General features: G+C 47.3%; 1 protein-coding gene across 1 annotated transcript in view; it reads right to left on the bottom strand.

Annotated features, from left to right (window-relative positions):
• Window positions 1-1,573: 1,573 nt before the first annotated feature.
• The window catches only part of ASTN1 (astrotactin 1), a 270,848-nt gene continuing 259,643 nt past the window's right edge, over window positions 1,574-12,778 (bottom strand). Inside the window, exons 19-23 of the mRNA XM_056845094.1 lie at window positions 9,371-9,522; window positions 7,135-7,270; window positions 5,430-5,530; window positions 4,629-4,812; window positions 1,574-1,825 (exon numbers count right to left, since the gene is read on the bottom strand). Of these exons, the coding sequence (XP_056701072.1) occupies window positions 1,591-1,825; window positions 4,629-4,812; window positions 5,430-5,530; window positions 7,135-7,270; window positions 9,371-9,522 (808 nt within the window). The 3' untranslated portion in view covers window positions 1,574-1,590. The remainder of the gene's footprint in view (window positions 1,826-4,628; window positions 4,813-5,429; window positions 5,531-7,134; window positions 7,271-9,370; window positions 9,523-12,778) is intronic.

The following is a 12,778-nucleotide window of genomic DNA, read 5'->3' as shown; positions in this document are numbered from 1 at the left end:
TAAGGACTTTGTAACATGTGACTTGGTCCTTAGACCTAGGGAAAGAAAATTCAGTAGTGCTTAGTTGGCTTGATCAACTCATCAAAATGAGACTTGGTGCGATTTATTCTATTTGCATGAGTAGGTGACAGAATTCAGTTTTGTCCGGGGTGGCGGTTGAGGGTCCTGGCCGTTCAGCACTCTGTGGCCTTTGAAACCAAGCAGGGTCCTAGACCACACTGTGGATCCTGCCACTGCATGGGCCCCTGTACTGTTGCAGCAGATCCTGGCATATCTGAAGGTGGTAAATTTGTGACACAGGCCACAGACGATGGACCAGGGGGAGGGGCTAGTCCCAATGTCCTCCTAAAGAGTCTGCAGGGGCATGAAAAAGGGGCTGCTGACAGGTACAGGCTGACACAGTAACAACATATGAGCCCTCCCCTGTGACAATTTAGATATTTAGCTAACACAGGTCATTTATGCATGGGTTCTTGGACACAAGTTCACCCCGTCTGACTCAGTTGTTCCTTGGAGTTCTGCATGAGCTTTCCATCCATTAGAAATGACCTCAGTGCCAGCCCTCGCCATGTCCAGGTCTTCCCATTCCTCTGTTAACCCGACTCTTCCCTCTCCCCTGAGCTCAGCCCCGCTGAAATCTCCATGCAGAGGGCAAAGCAGGGGAAACAGAAGCTGGGTTTCTCTCACAGCCAATCACAAAGCAGTGTGTAAAGAGGCAGGGATTCAAATGCTTCCTGCTTTCTCTGAGCTCTTTCTGAGCAAAAGAAAGGCCTTTTAAAACTGAGGCTTGGATTTGCCCCCCCTTTCTTTCAGATTGCTCGATTTTTTGTTTTTTGTTCTTAAAATGCTTTTTTTATGCAGCAGTGGGTTTTTTTGGGGGGGGGATTGTCTCTCACAGTGAGCACTACAAAGTAAGCCAATTACAAAGCAGCATTTAAAGGCGTGGGGACTTGATTTGAGATTGAACACTGCTGGTGGAGAGATTACCAACTGGAAAGTGTGGGTCCAGCGAGCAACCTCAGGTAAAACTCCCATGCATAAATGACCACAAGCTATTTTACCACTCCCTTTGAATCTGCCTCTTTTGTTCTTCTTCCTGTTGCAAAATTGTTTAATTCCAAAAAGAGCATTTCCCTCTTTCCTTGGTGTTAAGTATTCTCCCCCCTCCCCACTTCATTTGTACCTGGATCTGTGAGGGATAGCAGCTTGCCATTCTTACACCCCATTCTAAATTTTGGAGGATTTTCTTAACACACACATACACAGACATTCACACACACCCAAATGTACCTGTGCCTCTCCACACAAGGCAGAAGAGCTTCTTGGCAACACTGACAGAGCACTCCCCCTCCCCCATTAACAAATAGCACCCCCCTGGACCCCACAAATTGCAGAAGGCTATCGACCGAATTCGGTTATCCGATACAAAGAACATCATCTTCTTTCCTGGGCGTTTTTAGCAATCTTGCCAAGGCCCCAAAGATCCATATATATAAAACCCCACCCATCCCACACCTACAAACTCCCTCCCCCAACATTGAGGAAATCCCTGGGGCTTCCTTCCTGCCTTCTTTCCTTCAGTAAGCCCTCTCAGTTGTCCTTGTCCCCATAGTCATTGTAGAGGACACTCAGGGTCTGCTCCTCACATGTCTTCCTGAGGTCCCGACTCAGGTCTGACCAGCTGAACCCGTACGGCTTGATCTCGCTGTAGCGGCAGGCAAGGAATTTGAGAGAGGTGCGGTGGAGGCCAATCTTGGGCTCCTGCAACAGGCCGTGACACCAGGCGCTGAGGTCTCCAAGCTGGGAGAGGATGAGGCCGGCTTTTCTGGAGAGGGCAGGAAGAAGCAATGGAAGAGGAGTGGAGACAAAACACACAGGAAGCTGCCTTACACTGAATCAGACCCTCGGTCCATCAAAGTCAGTATTATCTACTCTGACTGGCAGCGGCTCTCCAGGGTCTCAGGCAGAGGTCTTTTATGATTGTGAACCCATGAATGTGAAACGGAGCTGTCCCAGACATTTTTGGTTCCAACATCAGAAAATCTGGTGGTGGAAAGTTCTGTCAAATCACAGTCAGCTTATGGCAACCCTGTAGGATTTTCAAGGCCAGAGATGAATAGAGGAGGTTTACTGTTGCCTGCCCTGCCCTGGATGGCCCAGGCTTGCCTGATCTCGTCAGATCTCAAAAGCTAAGCAGGGTCAGCCCTGGTTAGTATTTGGATGGGAGACCACCAAGGAATACCAGGGTTGCTGTACGTGCAGAGGAAGGCACTGGCAAACCACCTCTGTTAGTCTCTTGCCATGAAAACCCCCCAAAGGGGTCACCATAAGTCGGCTGCGACTTGACGGCACTTTACACACACACTGTTGCCTGCCTCTGCATAGCAACCCTGGACTTCCTTGTTCTCCCGTCCAAGTACTAATCAGCACCATTCCTCCTTAGCTTCTGAGATCGGGTCCTGTTCACTACAAAAAGGCTGGAGCTGGAAAACCTTTCAACCGATCATGGGTCTCTCCATTAGTGATGTGCATTTGGACATATCTGGTCAGAGAGATGGCAGGACGGACACTTGAAAGGCAAAGGTGAGAGAAAGCCTCCCTCCCCCCCCTTTTCCTCCTGTCCTCTATGCCCCTTTTTCGATTTTTGGCTGGACCTGACCACATTCCCACGTCTTTCTTCCATCTCCCTTCAGAGTCTCCCTTATTGTCCCCTAAGACGACATCAGCTAAGATAATGTGATTCCCTTTTCAATGTTAGTTTAAATCATATGTGAAAGGTAATCACAGATAGGGCGCCATCGTTTTAGGTGGCTTAGGTTTTGAGGATTTTAATAGTAATTATATATATGTTGCTATATTTTAAAATTTTGTTTTATTAATTATCTGCTTTTAGATGCCCTGAGCCCAGCTTTGCTGGGAAAGGGCGAGGTATAAATCAATCAATCAATCAATCAATCAATGGAAGGAAGGAAGGAAGGAAGGAAGGAAGGAAGGAAGGAAGGAAGGAAGGAAGGAAGGAAGGAAGGAAGGAAAACAGGCTGATTTTCCCCCTCCTTTTGAAGAAAAAAGAAGAAAAGTTGATTTTTATACACCGCTTTTCTCTACCATAAGGAGTCTCAAAGCGACTTACAATTGCCTCCCCCCCAAAAAAAACAGAGACCTTGTGAGGTAGGTGGGGCTGAGAGAGTTCAGTGAGATCTGTGACGGGCCCAAGGTCACCCAGCAGGCTTCATGTGGAGGAGTGGGGAAACAAAACGGGTTCTCTGGATTAGAGCCCACCGCTCTTAACCACTACACCACGCTGGCACCCTGCCCCTCTTTCTCTCCTTCCTACTTGTCTCCCCCACACACACCTTTTTCCCTTCCGTTCCCTCACCATAACAATAATAATTAATTAATTAGAGCATTAACAGTAATGACCAATCCACTCTGAAAGGAGTGAATTCTCTTTGATCGGTTATCATTTTTAACGGGCTTCTCTTGGTAATGTCCTCCCGTGCCAGTCTTTCTGTTGTCAAAACATCTCCTGCGGATGTAGACTCCCCGCATCAGATGAAGTGAACTGTGTCTCACAAGAAATTCTGTCAGTCTTCAAATTGCCACTGGACTCCATTTTCCGCCCATTCCTGAAGGGGAGGACTCAGCCGGTGGCTGGAGGCAGCGCAGCCGCGCCACCTCCAAAGGAGGATTTGGCCTCCCACCAAAGCCGAAACTTTGCCCTTGCCTGCGAGCCCTGTGGAACCGCTCCATAGCGTCCCACAGGGCTAGGTTGCCTAAATAGGTGGCGTAACTCCAGGTAAGGGGAAAGGGGCGTTCCCAGCCTGAAGGGGGGTTAGGAAGCCACCTAAAGGCAGCCCCACCCCTGGAAACCTCCTCAACCAGGTGGCCAAGCCGGCGTCCCAGGGCTCCACTGCCATGGCAGGGCAGGGAGGCCAGCGTGAGCACCCCAACGTCGGCGTCCACGCCACTCGTGGCAGCGCAAGTGGCACAGGCGCCGGCACAAGCAGCACGGCCGCCAGCGTGGGCCCTCGCGCGCCTCCTAAGGACTTTCGCCCTTCCAGCTCAGGAATGGGTTGAGTGACTTTGCTGCCATGGACAGACCTGGCTGTGTGGTGGTGGCGGCTGTCAAGTCGCAGCCAATATTTGGCGACCTGATAGGGTTTTCAAGGCAAGAAGCAAACAGAGGTGATTTGCCATTGCCGGCCTCTTGGTGTAGCAGCCCTGGACTTCCTTGGAGGTCTCCCACCCAAGTACTATCCAGGGTCGACACTACTTAGCTTCCAAAATCTGACAAGATCTGACCTTCCAGGTCAGGGCCGACGTGGCTACCCATCCAGAATTATTAGAAACATAGCCTGTGCCCATATTACTTGCTTAGCACACTCTTCTGTTTTTCAGGCTTGGTGGTACTTGCTTTACACTATTCTTTTTGGTATTCCAAGTTTTTATATGATCTGTTTTATATGCTATTTGGGGAGGGGGAAAATGTCAGGACTAAACTCTGGCAAACACCGCAAAACAACAGCCAGTCACCTGGTCTGCCTTGAAGCCCAAAGTGTTCAAAAGGAAGATGGCTAGCGCACCTCCTTGTGATGCCAGCCCAGGGATCAGCCCTAAGAGATCCTTACCTGGGCCCAAGTTCATCCTCGCATCGCCAGGTGAACTCCCCAAAGTTCTCGTAGTGCTGGTTGTAGTGATAGAGGACCCGGTGCAGACTTGGCGAGCCCAGGTCCAGCAGAGTGTTGTAGGCAGTTTGCTGCTCCTTCCCACTAGTGTAGCCGTTAAAGAGGTTGTAGATCTTGTCTGCTATTTCTGAAATTTAAAATAAAATTAGAAGACATGAAGCGACTTGGGGGGCATTCGTGGTCAAAGATACTTTACAGCAGTAACCTTCACTCTTTACGAACCTTTTTAAACCTAAACACGCAACGTGAGACCATTCCTTAATTCCCCCCCCCCCATATATTTATATGGAAATAATTCTGCTGGCATTCTCAGGGCCAGTTTGTGCTCTACAGATGTACTCATGGGAATCTGAGAATCCAGTTGCAGTTTGAACCAGACCCAAAATGCAAATACGGCCAGTTATGCATGGGAGGTTTCCCTTTGGATATGCTGCTCTCTAGATGCACATTTCCCCCATCTGAATTCTCAAAGCTCTGCATGGGGGCATATTTTTGAGTTTTGAGAATTCGGATGGGGGAAATGTGCATCTAGAGAGCGGCAAATCCAAGGCAAATCCTCCCGTGCATAAATGGCCATAGTCAGTGCTTCAAATCCAAACAGAGTCATGGGAGGGGCAGTGCCTTGCTGTCAGTTTTGCGTTCTAAGGTAGCAGGAGGCGGAGAGACTAGGTCAGCCATGTCTTTGTGCAAGAAACCCTCTTTTGCCCAGTGGAGGGGCTCCGCGTCTTGCACTACCGTGGTTACCTTGGGCCTTCACGTCATCCACCACTGGACAAGGGGTCTTCACTGTCACGTCACTTGAGCGGGAGCGTCTGCCCGTGTTGTCGACACCCCAGAGTGTGAACCTGGTGAGAGAAAAGGAATTTTTGTCCAGGCATATATGGCTGCCGTCTCCCAACCGGTCTGGTTCCTGTTGCAAATTTTGACCAGGCAGTTTTGACCCTGAATGGTTGGTTGATTCCCAACAACCTTCGAGCCTTACAGAGTTGGGAAGAATTTACTGGGCCCACAAAGTTAGTCATTTGGTGATTTGGATCAATGGACCCAAAACCTTTTGATTGATCAAAGATCAGGTAACACATTTTTCTGTAAAATTGTAATTATACTAATAGTTGTTAATATATTTATAAAAATGCAGGTGGCAGGTAGCATCGAAGAAGAGGCATTCCCTCTCGTACAAGAGGGAATGAATCACTACAAACAAAGTATGTCTTTTATGACAGTTATTTTATTTATTTATTATTATTTATAGCACACTTTTTAAACTGAGGCTCAAGGCAGTCTACACAATGTAAGTCAATACAATCAACAGGATGGGACATCCAATTAACAGTGCAATGGCATTTGGATTGGTGGGCACATGAGACAGGGCCTTTTTGGTAGCAGCCCCATGTTTATGGAACAAACTTCCCCAAGGAGGTGCGCCAACCCCCCTCACTTTCAATCTCCAGGAAACAGTTTATTTAGAACTGCATTTAACTAATTTTAGTTTTTATTTATTGACAGTCCTAATTGAGATTTTAAATTATGGTGTTTTATGTGTGTGTGCTTTTTTTAATAATTGCTGTTGTATCTACATTGTATTTTTCTGGAAAATTTGCATTTTAGAAAATTTTCTGTAGAAAATATTCCGCCTCCCCCATCACTGTAAACTGTAAAGATCCACCTGGTGGATCTTTGCAAAGACTTTTCTCAATCCACCTTAAACAACCTCCTGACAAAAACATGCAAGGTTTAAGACCATGCCACTGCAGCAAACACACTCTTTGATCATTTATGCATGGGAGTTTTACCTGAGGCTCGTTGCTCGCTGGACCCCCACTTTCCTGTTGGGAATCTCTGCACCAGCAGTCTCCAAGCTCAAATCAAGTCCCTGCCCCTCTAAATGCAGCTTTGTAATTGGCTTACTCTGTAGAACTTACTGTGAGAGAAACTCCCCCCCCAGCCCAAAAACCAGAGCAAACTGAAAGGGGGGGGAGAAATCCAAGCCTCGGTTTTAAAAAGCATTTCTTCTGCTCAGAAAGAGCTCCAAAGATGCAGGAAGCATTTGAATCCCCGTCTCTTTACATGCTGCTTTGTAACTGGCTGTGAGAGAATCCAAGCTTGTGTGTCCCGCGCTTTGCCTTATGCACGGGGATTTCACTGGGCTGAGCTTTGGAGAGAGGGAAGAATCGGGTTAACAGAGTCCTGGGATTCATGAGGGTTGGCAGCGAGGTTGTCTCTAATGGACAGAAAACTCATAAATAGCTCCAAGGAACAACCGAGACAGACCGGGAGCAAATGTGAGCAAAAGTACCCATGCATAAATGGCCTTTGAGTATATCACTGAAGAGAAAGTTCAGTGCAATCTGAAAGCCTGCAAAATCAAGTCGTCTGCCCTGTTAGGTCCTCATGAAATCATCCTCCTACCCACTGGAAAAGTGCCACAGAATCAGCTGCTGTAACTCACATGTAGGTGGAGTCTGGTTCCAAGCAGCGGATGATCAGGGAGATGGTCATGGAGAGCTTGTCGGGCACCTGCGCCGGCATGGCACAGGGTGACTTGGCTCCAGAGATGATGTCATCCACAAAACTCAGCACCGTCTCTAGGGAAACAGGTAAGGCAACCGTTATCTGATGATACAGCTGGGAGAAGGAGCAAGACAGACAAAAGGAAAGGGGAAACAAGAACCTGAAGCAGAACCTCTGCCTTGCATCAAGCGTCTGGGTAACACCATCAATTTCAGTGAGAAGAAAAAGGGAGAAAGAGGCAAGGCAGGGTGAACTCTCACCTGAACTCTTTTGGCTTTCAAATTCAACTTCAAATGTGACTTTATGTGAACATAAGAAAAGCCCTGCTGGATCAGACCAAGGCCCATCAAGTCCAACAGTCTGTTCACACAATGGCCAACCAGCTGCCTCTAGGAAGCCCACCAACAAGACGACTGCAGCAGCACCATCCTGCCTGTGTTCCTCAACACCTAATATAATGGGCATGCTTCTCTGATACGAGAGAGAATGGATATGCACCATGACTAGTATTTATTTTGACTAGTAGCCATGGATAGCCCTCCTCCATGAACATGTCCACTCCCCTCTTAAAGCCTACCAAGTTGGCAGCCATCACCACATCCTTGGGCAGGGAGTTCCACAGTTTAACTCTGTGTTGTGTGAATAAATACTTCCATTTATCTGTTTTGAATCTCTCACCTCCAGCTTCAGCAGATGACTCCGCATTCTAGTGTTATGAGAGAGGCAGAAAAGCTTCTCCCTGTCCACTCCATACCATGCTACCTTTATAGACCTCTATCATATCTCCCTTAACTGCCTTCTTTCCAAGCTAAACAGCCCTAAGCATTTTAACCGCTCCTCATAGGGGAATTGCTCTAGCTCCCTGAGCATTTTGGTTGCTCCTTTCTGCACCTTCTGAAGCTCTGCAGCATCCCTTTTTAGGTGTGGTGACAAGAACCATACACAGTATTCCAAGTGTGGTCTCACCATAGATATGATAATCCAGGAATGTGCTGGATTTCACTCCCAACGGGAAACCTCCAAAGGACATGGGAAATCAGCAAACAGCTCCTAACAGGATTTTTTTTTTTTTTTGAGAAATCATGCCTATAGAGGGTCCAGTTGGGATCAGGACTGTAACATGTGTGTGTGTGTGTGTGTGTGTGTGTGTGTGAGAAACCCCGTGGAGCTGCTATCTGCCCCACTTGGGCAAACATACTGATATTGATGTGGGTTCTTGTATGTTTGGTCCGGGGGGGAGGGGGGCAAACAGTTATAGGTTATAGATTAGGATAAAGCACAGGGAGAAGGCTTAACCTGGCCTCTCCTCATAGAATCATAGAGTTGGAAGATACCACCAGGGTCATCTAGGACAACCCCCTGCACAATGCAGGAAACTCACAACTACCCCCCCACCACACCCCCAGTGACCCCTACTCCATGTCTAGAAGATGGCCAAGATGCTCTCCCTCCCATGAATTGCCCAAGGTCATAGAATCAGCACTGCTGACAGATGGCCATCTAGCCTCTCCTTAAAAACCTCCTGTGAAGGAGCGCTTACCACCTCCCGAGGAAGACTGTTCCATTGAGGAACAGCTCTAACTGTTAGAAAATTCTTCCTAATGCCTAGACAGAAACTCTTTAGATTTAATTTGATTCTGGTCCGAATTTCAACCAGTTGGTTCTGGTCTGGTCATACCATGGGCTACGTCTAAATTGGCTCCCAAATGCTATTCACAAATCAAAACCTTTTTTTTTAAAAAAAAGAAGTATTCCAAACAATCTGTGTTATGATGGGATATAATTTACTAGAATATCTACAAACCACTGTGTCAGGAGACACTCATCAGGCAGTAAGACAAGTATGATTTTATTGTTATTACAGGTAGCAACAAGGATTTGAATGGTGAAACTCTGGATGGATACTAAAATTGCTGAGATCAGGTTCTGGGTGACAAAACTATGGGAGAATGTGCTTTGGAATACTTATGCCTGTGGTTATAAGCTTGGATCCTGAACAGCCTTTTTTGCCCCTCAAAATCTGGCTCTGAGTCAGTTGATCAGAAGGAACAGCATCTGGCCAATTTGGTAGTACTGCAAATTGAGATATGATTGTCCTTATTAATTTCTGTTAAAATTATTTGAGCAATCCTGGGTAAGAAATCTCCCCCCCCCCCCCAATGAATTGGACTCACCAGTTTCCACCTTGGAATGGTCCAAGCGATCGGTAACCTTCTCCTGGCGGATGAGGTAATCCACAATCTGCACCCCGATGGGGGGCTCTGAGTGTTCCCACTCCAGCACCACCAACGAGCTGCTGGGCTCATGGACGGTGGACAACCTCAGCCTGCGCAAAGATGGACAGAGAAGAAAAGATGTCAGGCTAAGGATGACCCTCAAAACTTTGCGTTATGTGCTAGACAGGAGAGAGATGAACCGAGGCCATCCTGTGATGATTTACTCCAGGTGAAGCCCGTTGATTTCAATGCATTTGGCCTGGACTAACCTGATATACGACTGAAGAGGCAGATTCTGTTCTTTGCCTTTCAAACCAATGGAAGAGCTGAATGCACGAAGACAGGATAGCTCATGCCTCTGAATAGGCTGCGTACCCTTTCCCACAACTATTTCCTTTGCAATCTGGCCCCAACCTAATCCAGCCTAGCAATTTGTATATTGGAGGGAAAGGGGGGGGCAAATTTGGCCCAATGTCTTGCAAATGTTAGTCTGTGTTTCACAAAATCATTATACTTCAGGGTTTCCAGGTCCCTCTTCGCCACCGGCAGAGCCTGAAAAGGGCGGGGTTTGGGGAGGGGAGGGACTTCAATGCCATAGAGTCCAATTGCCAAAGCGGCCATTTTCTCCAGGTGAAGTGATCTCTATTGGCTGGAGATCAGTTGTAACGGCGGGAGACCTCCAGCTAGTACCTGGAGGTTATGCAAAACAACAACGTTAGCTTGCTGCAACGTGTGTTAGAAAAATTAAGCAGCAATAATTCCAAAAATTCACAATAACTAAGTGTATTTAACAATAGTGTGAGTTACAAGGACAACAATATCACAATAACACAATACACACTCGATAGATATATCACAATACCACAATACGTGCTCAATACATATGCATACACAAAAATACAATACATGCTCAATACATATACATACACAAACATATTTTTTTCTCTTTGAATAGGCAGTGCTTTTAAATTGTTTCAGTTGTACTGGTTGCTATGGCATCACATTTTTGCTTCTCTAGTCCCAAACCAATATCGGGGGGAAATAGTCCAACCAATCGAATATGACACGGATGAGCCAAGCTCTGTGCGCTAACGTCCGAACATACGTGTAGGCGAGTAGCCTTGAGATCGAACTGTAGGCAACATCGAGCCGTGAAAGTAGGCAGCTCCGACCAGCAATTCAAGGTGTGGGCGAGAAGCCTTGAAATTGGACAGAGTAGGTAAGAGGGTTGGATCCAGCCAGCCTTTTCACTCAGTCTTACCTAACTGCCCTCCGTACTCCAGCCCCTGTTGCATATGCCTTCCACCCATGCATGCCCCATGATTCCAAGAACACCCTTTTTGGTGGTCAAAAATGTCCCACTCTTCCCAGGCTCCACCCCAAAAATCTCCAGGTATTTCCCAACCCAGAGCTGGCAACCCTACCGCTGGCCTAAGAAGGCTTCCTCCAGCTTAAGTGGCTTTTCCAACTAAGAAGCCTTCTTCTGATGGATGAGTCACATTGGAGGAAATCCCCTCTGTCTGGAGGAGGGCTTCAAGTTCTGCTGAGTTTGGAGGGGTAGGATCTATGGCAACTAAAAATTAAGTACCCCCCCCCCCCACACACACCTTGGTATTAGGATGCCAAGCTTATTGCTTATTTACAATAAATGCTTTGTCTTTTTGGGGGGGGGCGTATCTTCAGCCTTTTCGCCATGATTTTGCTGCAGTATTTATTTTATTGATCCATTTATTTAATTTGAACATATGTAGCTGACCTTTCTGCCTGCCAGGGCCCTCAAGGTGGCGCACTGCAGAACTGCAGTGGCGCACTGCAATAAAACACGCACATAAAATACCATAAAACCCAATAAAAAGTGGGCAGTAAAAGTGTATTACACAACACTGTCAGCAACAGGGAACCAAAATATTGCTAGGACATCAGCCCCCAAAGGCCTGGTATGAATAAGAAGGATCAGCTAAGGCCTTCAAAGGCCTCTGCCGGACTGGAGACGGCACAGCCGTGGGCTAAATTCTCCCTGTGTGCCAGGCTCTTGTGGCGCTGGAACAGAATGCTCCTGTTTCCCCCTCTCCTGCTGTGTGAAATGCCCCTCCCGGGGGGCAGGGGATCCTCAGGAACCGCATGAGAGGCAAATGGGGGAGTCTGCAGCAGAAAGCGAGAACTGCTGGAATCTACCCTGCATTACTGGAACATTTAATCTGCATCCTACTCCAGCTAGGGTTGCCAACCTCCAAGTATTAGCCGGAGATCTCCTGCTATTACAACTGATTTCCAGCCAATAGAGATCAGTTCACCTGGAGAAAATGGCCGCTTTGGCAATTGGACTCTATGGCGTTGAAGTCCCTTCCCTCCCCAAACTCTGCCCTCCTCAGGCTCCACCCCAAAAACCTCCCACCGGTGGCAAAGAGGGACCTGGCAACTCTAACTCCAGGACAGGAGTTGAGCCTCTTCAAGAGATCATGAATGAGACAGAGCCAACTTCTAGCATCAGAAAGGGATGTGCAAACCTTTTATTTCTGTGAGGCCATTTACGCATGGCTGTTTTCTCGTGGTCACCCCACCGACTACGTTGGGGCTTTGCTTTGATTAAGCTGGCATTTCCTGACCATCAGAGGTCGCCTAGCTCTCCCCATGAGTGTCTGTGTGTTTCCCCCACATTTTCTGGCTGTTGACTAAACACCAATCCAGAAAATGCAGGCAAAATACGTGGGGAGAGTGAGGCAACCTCTGACGGCTAGAAAATGCACGCACAATCAAATCCTCATGAAGATACATGCAAGAAAGCTATGCTTAGATACAGCCTTTAGGGCTTTAGAGATAAAAACTAGCAGTGCCTTGAATTGTGCCTGAAAAGTAAATGGAAACCAGTACTTGGCTATCCTGCTTTGTTCTTGGCCTTTTATGCATGGAGGGTTTGCCTTGGATTGCCACTCTAGATGCACATTTTCCCTATCCCAGTTCTTAAAACTCTGCATGGGGGCTTATTGTTTTGAGAATTTTGATGGGGAAAATGTGCATCTAGAGAGCAGCAAATTCAAGGCAAAACCTCCCATGCATAAATGGCCAAGAACAAAGCAGGATAGCTGGAGTCTGAAGTGACCAACTTCATTCCTGGTTGGCTGGATCTAGGTGCTTCCTGATTGGCCAAAAAGAGGCCTCCTGGGAGACAGCAGGCACGCATGCTTTCTAGTATATAGGTATCTCAGTGGTAGTGGGTTCCTAGCCCGTATTTTTATCTCCACACTTCTGATCTCTTCAGATTCTCCTGTATAGGTCTCTCTGCAATTTCTCCTTGTACAACTTCCAGCCCAAGGGGACAGGGGTAGGTTTGATCAGCAAAACTGTGCATGGAGAAAAGGTTATATC

The sequence above is a fragment of the Euleptes europaea genome, chromosome 2, assembly GCF_029931775.1.
Source record: "Euleptes europaea isolate rEulEur1 chromosome 2, rEulEur1.hap1, whole genome shotgun sequence".
Lineage (NCBI taxonomy): Eukaryota > Metazoa > Chordata > Lepidosauria > Squamata > Sphaerodactylidae > Euleptes > Euleptes europaea.
The sequence above is the reverse complement of the archived record's forward strand: the minus strand, read 5'-3'. Positions and strand labels throughout refer to the sequence as shown.